Here is a 14,778-nt window from a genome sequence, read left to right on the forward strand (position 1 = left end):
ACTATAAGAATGCATTATTGTTAAAAGTAAACAAACAGAATCTAACTAAATGCCACTATGATGATGCTAATGAAATCATTTGTCCATTATAAGAGAAGTTCCTATATCTTAATGGTTGCCATGGAGGTCATCTCCTTCTGCAAATGGATGAGTTATGTCAGCATGTAAATCAGAAGGTCCAATAGCCTATATATTCATAAGTGACACAGGTTTACAAGACCAGGGAGGGTGAACCCAAAGCTAGAACTATGAAAATTTGCTATAGAATCTAAAAGGGCCAATAACAATCAAAGAAATATAATGTTTCATCATCTAAGCCTTGTCCCGACCATAAGGGGTTGGCTACATGAATCATTTTCGCCATTCTGTTTTGTTCAGTTCTATATCCATCATTAAAAATATGGGTGCTTAAATCATTTCTTATTACTTCCACCCAAGTTCTTTTTGGTCAGCCCCTAGCTCTTCTAGACCCTTCAACCTAGATATTCTATCAGGTACTGTAGATGGTCTTCTATAGAAAGTAGAATGGCTAATGGAATTAATCAACTGAAACCCAAACGTTTTGGCCAAAATGTTTCAGTGGCTACCCAAGTACAGTCTTCTTAGACTTGTATATCTACATGGTTTCAGGTTAGCTACTTCTACATGTAGCAAATGGTACATGGGTTGTGGAGAGTGAAAGTGAAAACTGAAATTTTCCTTCCATGTCAAAGATTTGTCCAATCTTCTAGTCAATGTGAAGAACAAATCCATTACAGGGAATTGAGAAAAATGGCATTCTTTAGCATGTGTAGGGGATCCAAACCTTATAATTGCTTTCTTTATCGGAAAAAATAAATAATAGCTTTGTTCATGATTAAAAGATCCAATTTTTTTATTGGAAATGGTAACTTCATTAGTCAAATAATAAAATTTCAAGGGCTTCCTGTATTGCCCTTGTTAGAGTGAGCCGAATAGGGTTAGTTTAGTAATCTCATGTCAATTAAGTACTTTGCTTATGTGGCTGTTTTATTAGAGTACTCTGCCCCACGCTTAAGTGAGGGCAGTTTAGTCTTTGTAAGTGTAATTAGAACCTAATAAACATTAGGGGGTAGACTGAATGGGAGACTTTGCTTATGTGGCTGTTCTCTCTTTCTCTTGTCTTCTTCCTCTTCTTCTTCCTTCTTCACTGGTTCGGGTTACTGTAGCTGCTCCAAAACATGGTATCAGAGCGAGGTTTCTGATCTGCTTCTGCTTGTAAAGCTTCTCAGCTGTGTTCGTGACACCTTCTTCTTCGTTTCCGGTTAGTTAATGGAGAGAACTGGTTCGCCCTAGGTCTGAGACATCACAGCTCGTTGCTCTCTGCTGCGCATAGTTTTCTTCATCAGGGAAAGTGATTTCAACAGTGAATGGTTGGCTGATACTCTCAAAGGAAGGTTGGTTATTTAGTCCTTTTGTGTTGCTGGTATTTCTGGGTAGGAACCCTTCAAGAATCAGTTAGTACTGATTAGAACCTAGAGAACTAGGTTCATTGTTGCCCTAGGAAGGGCTGTGTGTGCAGTAGCCGAATGGTGTAGGGCTGCTGTGAGTTGTTGAGTGGTGTTAAGGCTGCTGTAGGTGGCCGAGTGGTGTAAGGTGGAATGCAGTGACCTTGCCAAGCTCCTTGTGGTTGTGTAATGCCCTCTTAAGTGTGTTAAACAAGTCTGAACTGGGTGTAGCAGTTTGACTGTGTTGTGGTGTGTGATGCACAATTTTTTTTTATTGAGTGGTTGTAAGAGAGCCTACTATTGTGTTGTGGTGCTTGTGATGCTTATGTGGGTTGTAGGTGTGTGAAGTCAACAGTAGTGTGAAGAAGAACAAGTGTGTGCTCCCACTGTTGTGTTTAGGGGCTGCAATAGGTGCTGAAGTATCAAACTGTGAACAACATCAATCAGCTTGTAGCTGAGAAGTAAAGTTAGAGGCAACTGTGAAAGAGTACAATGGCAGCAATAGGAGATGGCTACAATGATCAGAAACCTAGTGTGGTAATTTCCTCCGACTACCTAGGGGTACAAATGACCTCAATTAAGCTGAATGGGGAGAACTATGTTCCATGGGCTAAATCAGTGGAAGTGTTTCTCAAGGCAAAGAAGAAAGTAAAGCATGTAAGAGATGAGAAGCCACTGGAGGACTCTCCAGGGTTTGATGATTGGGAACAAGAAGATGCTCAAATCATGACTTGGCTGTGGAATAGTATGGAACCCAAAATTAGTGCCAACTTCATGTTCCTTGATACGGCTAAGGATATATGGGAGCATGCTAAGAAGCTATATTCTGGACAAGATAACACAACAAGAGTGTATTAGCTTTATCAGGAGTATTTTGATTTACAACAAGGAACCAAAACACTAGAAGAGTACTATGCCTGCATGAAAAATATAAAGAATGAACTCAATGTCTATCACCCCCTTACTCCAGATATTAAAGTTCAGCAACAGCAAAGGGAGCAACTAGATGTTACAAGATTTTTAGTGGGGCTGAAGTCGAAATATGAACCAGTTAGAGCCAAATATCGGGGGGGCTCTACTCTTCCTACACTTGAGGAAGTATTCTCAAGGCTTCGTAGAATTTCTTTGGGACAGACATAGAACTCCACACAGTTTGATAGATCAGCACTTGTAAAAGCTAGAGGGGTTGGACATAGTACAAGAGGGGGAGGTCATGTACCCCGAGGAGGCCGTGACAGTTCCATGATTAGTCGGGGTGGTCGTGACTCAATAACTCTACAAGGAAATGTACTCATTGTGGTAGAGAGGGACATAGTGAATTTCTGTTATGATCTACATGGCCCTCCCTCTAAATGGGCTAATCATGCTGTAGCAGGTGAGGTTGATATTAGTGACAGTAAACCGGCAGACCGAACTCCTCCCACATCTACATCTACCTCTGGGAGGGAGATGGTGAGCGTACCGCGTGATGAGTATGAACGGTTCCTTCAAACTACTACACAGCATGCCACTGCCACACTTGCCCAATCAGGTATTGCTTGAATGTCATCTAAAACCTCTCCCTAGATTATTGACTCTGGAGCCTCAAATCATATGACCGAGACTCCATGTGTGTTCTCTTCTCTTTCTAAAACCTCCACATCACAAACTATTACACTTGCCAATGGGTCCTCATCCCCCATATGTGGTGTTGGTAATGTTGACATGGCTTCTGTGCCCTTATCATCTGTCTTATATGTCCCTAAGTTTCCAATCAATCTTATGTCTGTTAGTAAAATAACCAAAGCTCTTAACTGTTCTGTTACCTTCTTTCCTTCCACTTGTGTTTTTCAGGATCTCAAGACGGGGAAGAAGATTGGTGGAGGGCATGAAACTGGTGGATTGTATTATCTTGACGGTGGTGGATCTTCAATTGCTCTCCAGACTTCACTTACTCCTCTACAATGGCATTGCCGACTAGGGCATCCATCTCTCAAGGCTCTCAAGATTTTGGTCCCGTCATTGAGTCATTTATCAGTTTTGCAATGTGAGTCATGTCAGTTTGGGAAACATCGTCGTGTGTCCTTCAGTCCAAGAGTTGAGAGTCGTATGTTGAGTCCTTTTTCTTTGGTTCATTCAGATGTTTGGGGTCCAATCAAAATAGAGTCTTATAAAGGGTACAAGTATTTTGTCTCCTTTATTGATGATGGTTCAAGAATGACATGGATTTATTTAATGAAAGAAAGAAGTGAATTGTTTTCCATTTTTCAAAAATTTCATGCTGAAATACGCACACAATTTGGTGTTCCAATCAAAATTCTCCGTTCAGATAATGGTCGTGAATACTTTCTTACTCCATTTCAACAGTATTTAGAACAACATGGCATTATTCTTCAGACATCATGTGCATTCACCCCTCAACAAAATGGGGTAGCTGAACGGAAGAACCGTCAGCTTCTTGAAACTGCTCGGTCTATTCTTCACCACATGAATGTTCCTAAACGGTTTTGGAGTGATGCTATACTCACTGCATGTTTTCTCATTAATTCGATGCCCTCCTTCATCCTTCATGGTCAGTCCCCCTTCTCTATCTTGTTTCCCACTTTATCTCCATTCCCATTAATTCCTCGTGTCTTTGGTTGTGTGTGCTTTGTCCACAATCTGAGCCCTGGAATAGACAAGCTAGATGCACGCTCAATTAAATGTGTCTTCCTTGGCTACTCAGGGACTCAAAAAGGGTACAAGTGTTATAATCCCATTACCCGGAAGTGCTATGTTTGCCCTGATGTCACATTTTTTTAGTCAATCCCCTTCTTCTCAAGTCCTGAAGCGCCTTCATCTCCACCTGTCCTTCCTCTTCCTCTTCCTGTCAGTGATCCAGTTCCAAATGTTGTTGTTGGAGTAGACTCATCACTTCATCCCGTGCAGATCACCACCGAACGTCCACCAATCCGGCAAGTGTATACACGTCGAACGACACCGGCCCCTCCTCTAGCTTCTACCTCATCTGCGGATCCTCTCATGGCTCCTATTGTTGAACCTTCAGACCTTGACCTACCCATTGCCTTACGGAAAGGTAAACGCAGTTCTACCCTCCATCCCATTTCCAATTTTGTTTCATTATCTCGTCTTTCTACCTCACATCACCAGTTTGTTTCCCTTTTATCCTCTATTTCCATACCTAACAATGTTCAAGAAGCTCTCAGTTCACCTGATTGGCGACGGGCAATGGAGGAACTTTCTGCTCTTCAACATACTCAAACGTGGGAACTTACTACTCTCCCACCTGATAAGCATGCTATAGGTTGTAAATGGGTGTATACTGTGAAATACTTGCCAAATGGTAGTGTGGAGCGTCTGAAGGCCAGACTTGTTGCTAAAGGTTACTCACAGTTGTATGGAGTGGACTACATGGAGACATTCTCTCCGGTGGCTAAGATTGGTTCTGTTCGTGTACTAATTTCCCTGGCAGCTATGTATAATTGGCCTTTGTTTCAGCTTGATATAAAGAATGCCTTTCTCCATGGTGATCTTGTGGAGGAGGTATATATGGAGCAACCACCTGGGTTTGTTGCTCAGGGGGAGGATGGTAAGGTATGCAGATTGAAGAAGGCAATTTATAGGTCGAAACAATCGCCGCATGCTTGGTTTGGGAAGTTCAGTGAAGTGGTGAAGAGTTTTGGAATGAAGCAGTGCCAGGTAGATCACCCAATGTTCATCTATGACTCAGAAGCTGGGAAGATTCTATTAGTGGTCTATGTGGATGATATTGTCATTACTGGCAGTGATAAATTGGGAATTGGCAAATTAAAGGTATTTCTGCAAAATCATTTCCAAACAAAAGATCTTGGAACATTGAAGTATTTCTTGGGAATAGAGGTTGCCAGGTCAAAACAAGGTGTAAATCTATGCCAAAGAAAATATGTTCTAAATCTATTGGAAGAAACATGACTGTTAGGTGCAAAACCGGCTGAGACCCTTATGGAACCAAATGTTAAGTTGAGCAGTGATACAGGAGAAGTATTTGAAGATCCTGGAAGGTATAGACGACTAGTGGGGAAGCTAAACTATTCACAAAGCTGATTGGTCTAAAATCTCTTGGATGGAAAGCATCACTCTTTGGAGGAACCAATGTAGTAAATGTGGAGTTCAATCCAGGATTAATTACTTCTCCCCCGTAAAATTCACCAAATACTAACTAAATGTCCTCTTTTAGTATATCGCGAGAATCTTGACAAAATGCCATTGTAAACCCATCTAGCTTTGGTGCCTCTGATCTATCTATAGAAAACACTACTCTCTTTATTTCCTCCAATTCAAATTTTCTTTCTACCCAATCACTGATCCTAATATCTAGTCTTGGCTGCTCCAGTCTTTCTACCCGCACTTTGCCATTTAAGAGCCTTCTAAAAATAGATTTGAAATGATCCACAAAACCCCAAGTATCTCATCCCGTTCTTCTCCTCCCATTTGCCACAACATAAAAGGTTTTTTTTTTTTTTGAAACTGAACAGCATAAAAGAATTTTGTTTTCCTATATCCCTCCTTTAACCACTTGTGCCTCAATTTTTGTCTCCAATTGTTTTCTCAAGGTCCATCTTTGTTCCTTGTCTCCTTCCTCAAAAGAACCCCTTCCTTCAAGTCTAGCTCCTCAATTTGGTCAATCACAACTTGCTTCCTTTCTTCTAATCTCCCAAACTCCAACATGTTCCATTTTTTAATCTAGGTTTTTAAATACTGAAGCTTCTTATGGAACCTCATTCCTTTCCATTTAACTCTAGGATCACTTTCCCCCCACAAATCATTAACTTTCGCAATAAATACCAAATGTTTTTTTTTCGAAGAATCAAGAAGAAAGAAAATTTATTAAAAGCAAAGGTTACATCCTATCACATTGGTTGTCTAGATGAGTATTTCTCCCCTTCTTTTTTCAGGTGGCATATGAAAAGGGGTAGGACTATGTGGAGAGGACTGAGGGCTGCGGTATGCTAGTCATTATGGGAAGAAAGAAATTCCAGGATCTTCTCAGAAGTTGAGAGAAGGGCTGAAGAACTGAGGGCTATAATCCATATTAGGGCTGTACAGTGGCTGAAATCCTTAGAGCTATTTACAGATTACACAGTGGATGACATGTTGAGGAAGTGGGGTGAGATTGCGAACTGTACACAGGCCAAATCAGTAATGAGTGTGCCCTGGAGCACCCCCCCCCCACCTACTAGATTCACAAAACTAAACTTTGATGGGAATAGTAGGGGGAATCCTAGACAGTTAGGGATTGGGGGTGTATTTAGGGATGAGAATGGGGTCATTTATGCCTTGTTTTCAGGCCCAGTTGGAGTGGGTGACTCCCTGAGAGCTGAGAGCTGAGATCTCTGCAGTTATAGAAGGAATCCAGAAAGCTGAGATGAATATCAAAAAACTCATAATTGAAGGGGACTCGGAGGTGGTGATAGGGTGGCTGAACAAAGATAACAATGGCTCATGGAATTACAACAATGAGAGGAGAAAATTTAAGTGGCTGGTGCGGGAAATGGAAGTGAAGATGAATTGGGTTAAAAGATCAGCTAATTCTTTAGCTGATGGATTAGCTAAACAAGGGGTGGAAAGGGATTCAATGTTTTGGGCCAAATTGTAATTTTACTGTTTCTTCCTTTCCTTTTTCTTTTCTTCTTGAGGGCTCAAGTTGTTTTTGGAAGATAAGAGTGTTTGTCTTCCTTTTTGTAATTATTTTAATGATGAATTAATGAATTTGTTATTGATCAAAAAAATGAGTAATAAATACCAAATGTCACAGCCACATATTTTCAAATCTAAACGGAGACGGACCAACACTTCTCAAAACCTTCTTACAAATCACCATTGGCCAATGAACTGATGTTACTCTTGGAAGTGCTCTTGAGTCTTGGCATCAAACCTCCCCAATGGTCTTCCCAATCCAGTGAGAATAGAAGCCTATCCAACTTAGAACAGATTGGGTTCATTTGGAGATTAGATCAAGTAAAAATATTGTGTAAAAGTGGGAGTTCCTTAAGCTCATAAGTATCCACAAACTGGTTAAACTTCCTCATACTTGTTGTCACCCTTTGCTTGGAATTACTAGTTTCTTTTGTGAATCTAACTACATTAAAATCTCCTCCTATGCACCAAGGCCCCTTACATAGTCCTCTAATATCCCCAAGCTCTTCCCACATTTCATTTCTCCCCCTATAATCATTGGGACCATATATATTTGTCAACTTCCGTTAAAATCGATCCTCTACTTGTCTAAATTTCATAGTCACTAACTAAAAATTTAACTACAAGTTCTTCAATGCCTACTAACACTTCATTTTTTTCTACAATGTCACTAGACCCCCAGAGGACCCCCACGAAGTTGCCATTGCCCAATTAATCCACCTAGCCTTCCAAACAATTTTGGCCTACCTACTATCAAACTCTACCCATTTGGACTCGTGAACTAACACCACATCCGGGTTTAATTTCCTAATAACCTCTTTTATTATAGTTCTTTTCCCCGCACTCCCTAGACCTCTCGCATTCCAGCTAATTATTCTCATTTTAAACTTGCTTTTTCCCCTTCTACAGCTAATGGCCTACTTATTCCCCTCCCTCCTCTCCCCTCTTACACTAATTTTTTTATCCCCCTCCACATCCATTCTCAATCTTTCAACATAACTCAATTTCCTTTTCCTCACCTTAGTTTCTTTCTCTTTCTCCTTCTATATAAAAAATAAAATAAAAAAAATAAAAAAAAAACTTCCAAATCATTTAGATCCTTCAATTTGCATCCAAGACTTCCAACAAAATCAGCCACCGAGTCCTTCTACTAGTTCATGCCCTCTTTTCCTCTCTAGTATCTCCTCTCTCCTCTTCATTTTCTGCCCCTCCCTCATTTACTTTAATATTGTTTACTGTTAGTGGTGTTAGTGAAGGGGTATTTTGGTCTTTGCACTTGTTGAGAATGTTGATGTGTACTGTTATGTTAGTTCGAGTGATAACTTTTTCTCTATAATAAGTTAATAATATAATAACAGGTCTGGCCGAATCTAGGGATAACTTTTTTCTCTAATTCGAACCAGACCTTCTCTCTTTTCTCTCTTCTTCTTTTCTCTTCTACTTCTACTTCTTGTTGTTCACCTTACTTTACAGTCAACAAACAAGACAAAATTCTAGGCTAGGTCGAACTTCAACATGGTATCAGAGCCACATTGAATAAATCAGACTTGCTAGAATTCTGTCTTCTGCGCATTCGAACTAGGGTTTCTCTTGGGTTTCTCAGTTGTGAGTTGGAGACTGGGAAAAGGGCTGAAAAGGAGTGATCGCCCTCTTCCTTTGGAGGTTCATATGCCTCCGATTGTGTCGTTGGTGATTGGTTGTTGTGGTTTCTAAGCCCTAATTAGGGCTGGTACGTGTGGTGCAATGGTGTCTCAGTCCTTCATGTGGTTGACCTTCAGGCGATGAGGACAATAGTGTCTACTTAATGGTGAAACTTCCGGTAGCTGTGGATTAGGGTTTGTGGTGTTACAAGTGTGGTTTTCAGCATTTAATATTGCTGAAATTAGTGTGCGGACTTCGGTGAGTAGGGTTTGTGGTGTTGCAGTTCTCAACATTTATTACTGTTGAAATCAGTGTGCAGATTTCGGTGAAATGTTTGTGTGTAGTGTGTAGTGCTCAGAATTCAGTGATAAGGGAGTTCAGCAATGGCAGATAACAGTGATAGTAAACCTAGTGTCATGATATCAACTGACTACCTGAATGTCCAAATGACCTCCATTAAACTGAATGGAGAGAACTATGTCCCTTGGGCCAAGTCTGTAGAGGTTTTTCTGAAGGCAAAGAAGAAAGTGAAGCACATAAGAGAGGAGAAACCCCCTGCTAATTCTCAGGAGTATGAAGACTAGGAATAGGAAGATGCACAGATCATCACATGGTTGTGGAACAATATGGAACCCAGAATCAGTGTGAACTTCATGTTTCTTGACACAGCCAAAGAGGTGTGGGATCATGCTAAGAAACTATATTCAGGTCAGGATAATACCACTAGGGTATATCAACTGTATCAGGAATACTTCAATCTGCAACAGGGAAATCAGAGCCTTGAGGAGTACTATGCCAGTGTGAGAAATATCTGTAATGAGTTAAACGTCTATCATCCTCTCACTTCTGATGTCAAAGTTCAACAGCAACAGCGAGAGCAGCTTGATGTGACACGGTTTTTGGTGGGGCTGAAGTCTGAGTATGAACCAGTACGAGCCCAGATACTAGGAGGATCTGCTCTTCCATCTTTAGAGGAGGTGTTTGCTCGTCTTCGGAGGGCTTCCATTGGATCCATGGATTCTAATGTCTCAGATAAATCAGCATTTGCAGTATCGAGAGGTCAAGGTGGCAGAAGTGGGGCTCGAGGAGCCCAGCCTGGCAGGAGTGGAAGTGGTGGACCTACACATATCCGTGGTGGTGGTCATACTGGAGGCAGAGATTCAGGGGGAGCTCGTGGTAGAGGACGTGGCTCGGGTCCACGGAAGTGTACTCATTGTGGTTTGGATGGACATACCATATTAACTACTGCTGACTTACATGGTCCTCCCTCGACGTGGGCCAACCATGCCATGACTAGTGACACCAGTTTCAGCTCTAGACAGAACCAGTCAGCTGACCCGGTGCCTTCTACTCCCTCAGATGGTCTAGGCAAGGAGATGGTGAGTGTTCCTCGGGATGAGTATGAAAGGTTTATTCAATCCAAGTCGTAGCAAAACACAGCTACATTTGCACACTCAGGTATGGCTTGTTTGGCATCCACACCCAACCCCTGGATTATTGACTCTGGAGCCTCCGATCACATTACGGGAACTCCAGGTGTGTTTTCATCTCTCACCCATTGCTCAACATCACAATTTGTTACCCTTGCTAATGGCTCCACATCATCTATCTGTGGTGTTGGTAATGCTGACCTAGACCCTGTATCCCTATCCTCTGTTTTATTTGTACCTAAGCTTCCATTTAATCTTATGTCTGTTAGTAAGCTAACCAAGTCCCTTAAGTGCTCCATCACATTTTACCCCTCTATGTGTGTTTTTCAGGATCTCAAGACGGGGATGAAGATTGGTGGAGGGCATGAAGCCGGTGGACTGTATTATCTTAATGGTGGTGGAAGAACGTCAACGGCCCTTCAGTCATCCATTTCTCCTCTCCAGTGGCATTGTAGATTTGGTCATCCTTTGCTGAAAGTGTTGCAGTCCTTAGTCCCTTCATTGAGTCAACTTTCTGTTTTAGATTGTGAGTCATGTCAATTTGGGAAACACCATCGTGTTCCCTTTCGTTCTAGGGTCGATAACCATGTGTCGAGTCTTTTTTCTTTAATTCATTCAGATGTTTGGGGTCCTTATAAAGTGATGTCATATAATGGATACAGATATTTTGTTATTTTTGTTGATGACTGTTCAAGAATGACGTGGCTCTATTTAATGAAAGAAAGAAGTGAATTATTTGCCATCTTCCAGAAATTTTATGCTGAGATCCGCAATCAATTTGGCGTTCACAACAAAATTTTCCATTCTGATAATGGTCGTGAATACTTGTCTTCATCTTTTCAAGAATACTTGGACCAACATGGCATTATACCCCAAACTTCTTGTGCCTACACTCCGCAACAAAATGGGGTTGCTGAGAGAAAGAACCGACATCTTGTAGAAACGGCACACTCCCTCATGCACCACATGAATGTTCCCAAAACCTTTTGGAGCGATGCAATGCTCACCTCTTGTTTCTTAATTAATCGGATGCCCACGTCTATTTTTGATGGTCGTTCTCCTTTTAGTGTCTTATTCCCCAACATGTCTCCGTTTCCGCTTCCTCCTCGGGTATTTGGGTGTGTTTGCTTCGTTCATAATCTGGGTCTCGAGACTGACAAGTTAGATGCATGTTCCCTTAAGTGTATCTTCCTTGGCTATTCCCGAACTCAGAAAGGGTACAAGTGTTATCATCCCAGTTCCCGTCGTTCCATGGTATGTGCTAATGTTACATTCTTCGAGTCTACTCCGTTCTTCGTGGGGTTCGGTGATGCTGCTTCCTCCACATCACCACCTCCTCTTCCTCTTCCTGTGGCTGATCCACCTCCTCTGGTTCCAATCATGCCTATGTCCTTGCCTCCGGTGCCACCGTCTGTTGACCGTCCACCCATCCGTCACGTGTATACACATCGCCCGCGTGTACCGGCTGCAACTCCTCCGGCTTCATCACCGTCGACAGATCCAGCTCCAGCTCCAACACCAGCTTCCGACCTAGATCTTCCTATTGCCTTCCGGAAAGGTAAACGTACCTGCATCCTTCACCCTATTTCCAATTTTGTTTCACTTACTCACCTCTCTGCTTCCCATCGCCAGTTCATCTCTTTGTTATCCTTCGTGGTTGTTCCTAAGGATGTCTAGGAAGCCCTTACCTCTCCAGAGTGGTGCCGTGATATGGAAGAAGAGCTCTCTACTCTGCATCAGAATCACACTTGGGACCTCAACGCTCTTCCTCCTGGGAAGCAAGTTGTCGGTTGTAAGTGGGTGTATGGTGTTAAGTACTTGTCAGATGGTCGTGTTGAGCGCCTGAAGACGCGGCTGGTTGCCAAAGGGTACTCCCAAACCTATGGCATTGACTACACAGAGACATTCTCCCCGGTTGCTAAGATAGGGTCAGTTCGTGTCGTCATCTCCCCTGCAGCTATGTATGATTGGCCTCTACATCAGGTAGATATCAAAAATGCATTTTTGCATGGTGATTTGCTCGATGAGGTCTACATGGAGCAACCACCAGGGTTTGTTGCTCAGAGGGAGGATGGTAAGGTATGCAGACTTAAGAAGGCTATATATGGACTTAAACAGTCTCCTCGAGCATGGTTTGGTAGGTTCAGTGAGGTGGTCAAGAAGTTTGGTATGAAACAGTGCCAAGTTGATCATTATGTCTTCAGTCTTGACTCTTCAACAGGCAATATAATATTGGTGGTGTATGTGGATGATATCGTTGTGACTAGGAATGATAAAATGGGCATTGACAGATTGAAGGCATTCCTATAGGAACACTTTCAGACAAAGGACTTTGGCAAGTTGAAATACTTTTGGGGCATAGAGGTAGCAAGATCTAAGCATGGCATTAATTTGTGTCAGAGGAAACATGTGCTTGATTTATTGGAAGAAACAGGGTTGCTGGGTACTAAACCGACTGAGACACCTATGGAAACAAATACGAGGCTGAGCAGTGATATAGGTGAAGTATTTGAAGACCCAGGCAGATACCGACGACTTGTAGGCAAACTAAACTATCTAACCATTACTCGACCAGATATTTCATTTGCGATTAGTGTGGTGAGTTAGTTCATGCAGAAACCTTTGGTCCCACATTGGAATGCAGTGCTAAGGATTATGAAGTATCTGAAATGAGCTCTTAGATGTGGTTTGCTGTACAGGAGTGGTGGAAAACTGGTAGTAGAAGGGTACACTGATGCTGATTGGGCAGGTTCTATGTCTGATAGACGATCTACCACAGGCTATTGCACCTTTCTGGGGGGTAACCTGGTAACGTGGAAAAGTAAGAAGCAAACAGTTGTGGCAAGAAGCAGTGTAGAAGCAGAATATAGGGCCATGGCACATACTGCTTGTGAATTAGTGTGGCTAAGGAACCTTCTACGGGAGATAGGATATGACATCAGTACTCCAATGAAGCTCTATTGTGACAATCAGGCAGCGGTTCATATCTCTTCCAATCCGGTGTTTCATGAAAGAACCAAGCACATCGAAGTTGACTGTCATTTTGTGAGAGAGAAGGTGCTGAATGGAGTGATAGAAACTGCATATGTTAGTACGGAAAACCAGTGGGCAGACTTGTTTACAAAAGGTTTGAGTCGGGGTAGAGTGGACTACATATGTAACAAGCTGGGATTATATGATATATACTCACCAGCTTGAGGGGGAGTGTTAGTGGTGTTAGTGAAGGGGTATTTTGGTCTTTGCACTTGTTGAGAATGTTGATGTGTACTGTTATGTTAGTTCGAGTGACTCTTACTTAAATAAGGGCACTTAAGTCTTTTCCAATAAGTTAATAATATAATAACAGGTCTGGCCGAATCTAGGGATAACTTTTTCTCTAATTCGAACCAGACCTCTCTTCTCTCTCTTCTTTTCTCTTCTACTTCTACTTCTTGCTGTTCACTTTATTTTACAATCAACGAACAAGACAGAATTCTAGGGCAGGTCGAACTTCAACATTTACTATTACCACACTTTAATAGTAAAATAAAGGGAAAACACCTTATTTATCAAAAGAAAATTACACAGTAACCTTGAGGTAACGAGATAGCACCTCAAGATACATTCTTAAATAACTACATCATAAGCTAAAATAATACATGCAATTTTTTTTATAAATATTATTATTATTGAAAGAAAGAGATAAAAGGGAGAAGTTCCAAGTTAACTAAATGCATTTACATTCATCATCATTATCATCATCCATGCCTTATCCCAACTATAACTAAATGAAACTACACTGTTTTTGATAAATAATTTGCATATATTTAGTTTGGCTACCAATAAGTAAAAGGGCCTAAGTTCAGCCCTCATCATATAACTTTATACAAAACATGGTGATTTCTCTTTAACGAAGAGAACAATTCCAAAAGCAACACATCTTAAAGTCACATAATCTGCCAATTTGTTTAGCAGAAAAAGAACATAAGAAAAATAATTCTTGCTAACCTTGATTTTTTCAGCAAGGTCTTCCATGTAGTTATCAGGTATCTGCATGCACACTTCAAGTTAATAGAAGAAAATCAACAAATTCCTCCACATGCCTAGTTGTGAATACACATCATGTGCTACAAAATCGACGATGAAAGAACAAAAGCAGGTATGACTAGAGCAAGGCAAATCAGAGGCAAAATAACTGGATCTTTTGTTTTTGCAGAAAGTGACCAAGGGGATGTCTGTAACAAGCCAAATATAAATATGAAGAAACTAGAGAGCCCCAGGTATATTAAACATAACCTAAGTCTTCAAAAGTCCATGCATAAAGCTCCCAATACAGGAAAAAATATAGTACAAATCTTAACATGGCAGAAAGTAACAACTAAGGTCTTCAGAAATCATAAAGGTAATATTTTGTTAGCCCTTTTAGGTCCAATAAGGGGAAGGAAATTCTATTAGAGCAAAACTTTTTTGCATTACTCCAAGGCTTAAGATTGGCAAACTCAATGGTATCTAGAAACCTGATAGAGAGAGGGGATTAAAAGACAACAATCGGCTGGCTGAAAGAGGAAGAAAATGAGGAGTGGCACCTACAACATCAGATCACAGAA

The 14,778-nt window shown here is 41.3% G+C and overlaps 1 protein-coding gene across 13 annotated transcripts in view; it reads right to left on the reverse strand.

Annotated features, from left to right (window-relative positions):
* Positions 1 to 14,778, reverse strand: part of EMB2804 (tubulin folding cofactor B) — a 61,590-nt gene that overhangs the window by 23,981 nt on the left and 22,831 nt on the right. For all 13 annotated transcript variants that reach the window (XR_016101795.1, XR_016101794.1, XR_016101797.1 and 10 more), the window contains exon 5: positions 14,180 to 14,221. Coding sequence is in view for 8 of the 13 variants with exons in the window: in XM_088953203.1 (XP_088809329.1) it covers positions 14,180 to 14,221 (42 nt within the window). In the remaining 5 variants the exon portion in view is untranslated. The remainder of the gene's footprint in view (positions 1 to 14,179; positions 14,222 to 14,778) is intronic.

The sequence above is a fragment of the Nelumbo lutea genome, chromosome 7 (genome assembly GCF_056320005.1).
Source record: "Nelumbo lutea isolate HS-2025 chromosome 7, American lotus-T2T, whole genome shotgun sequence".
NCBI classification, from domain to species: domain Eukaryota; kingdom Viridiplantae; phylum Streptophyta; class Magnoliopsida; order Proteales; family Nelumbonaceae; genus Nelumbo; species Nelumbo lutea.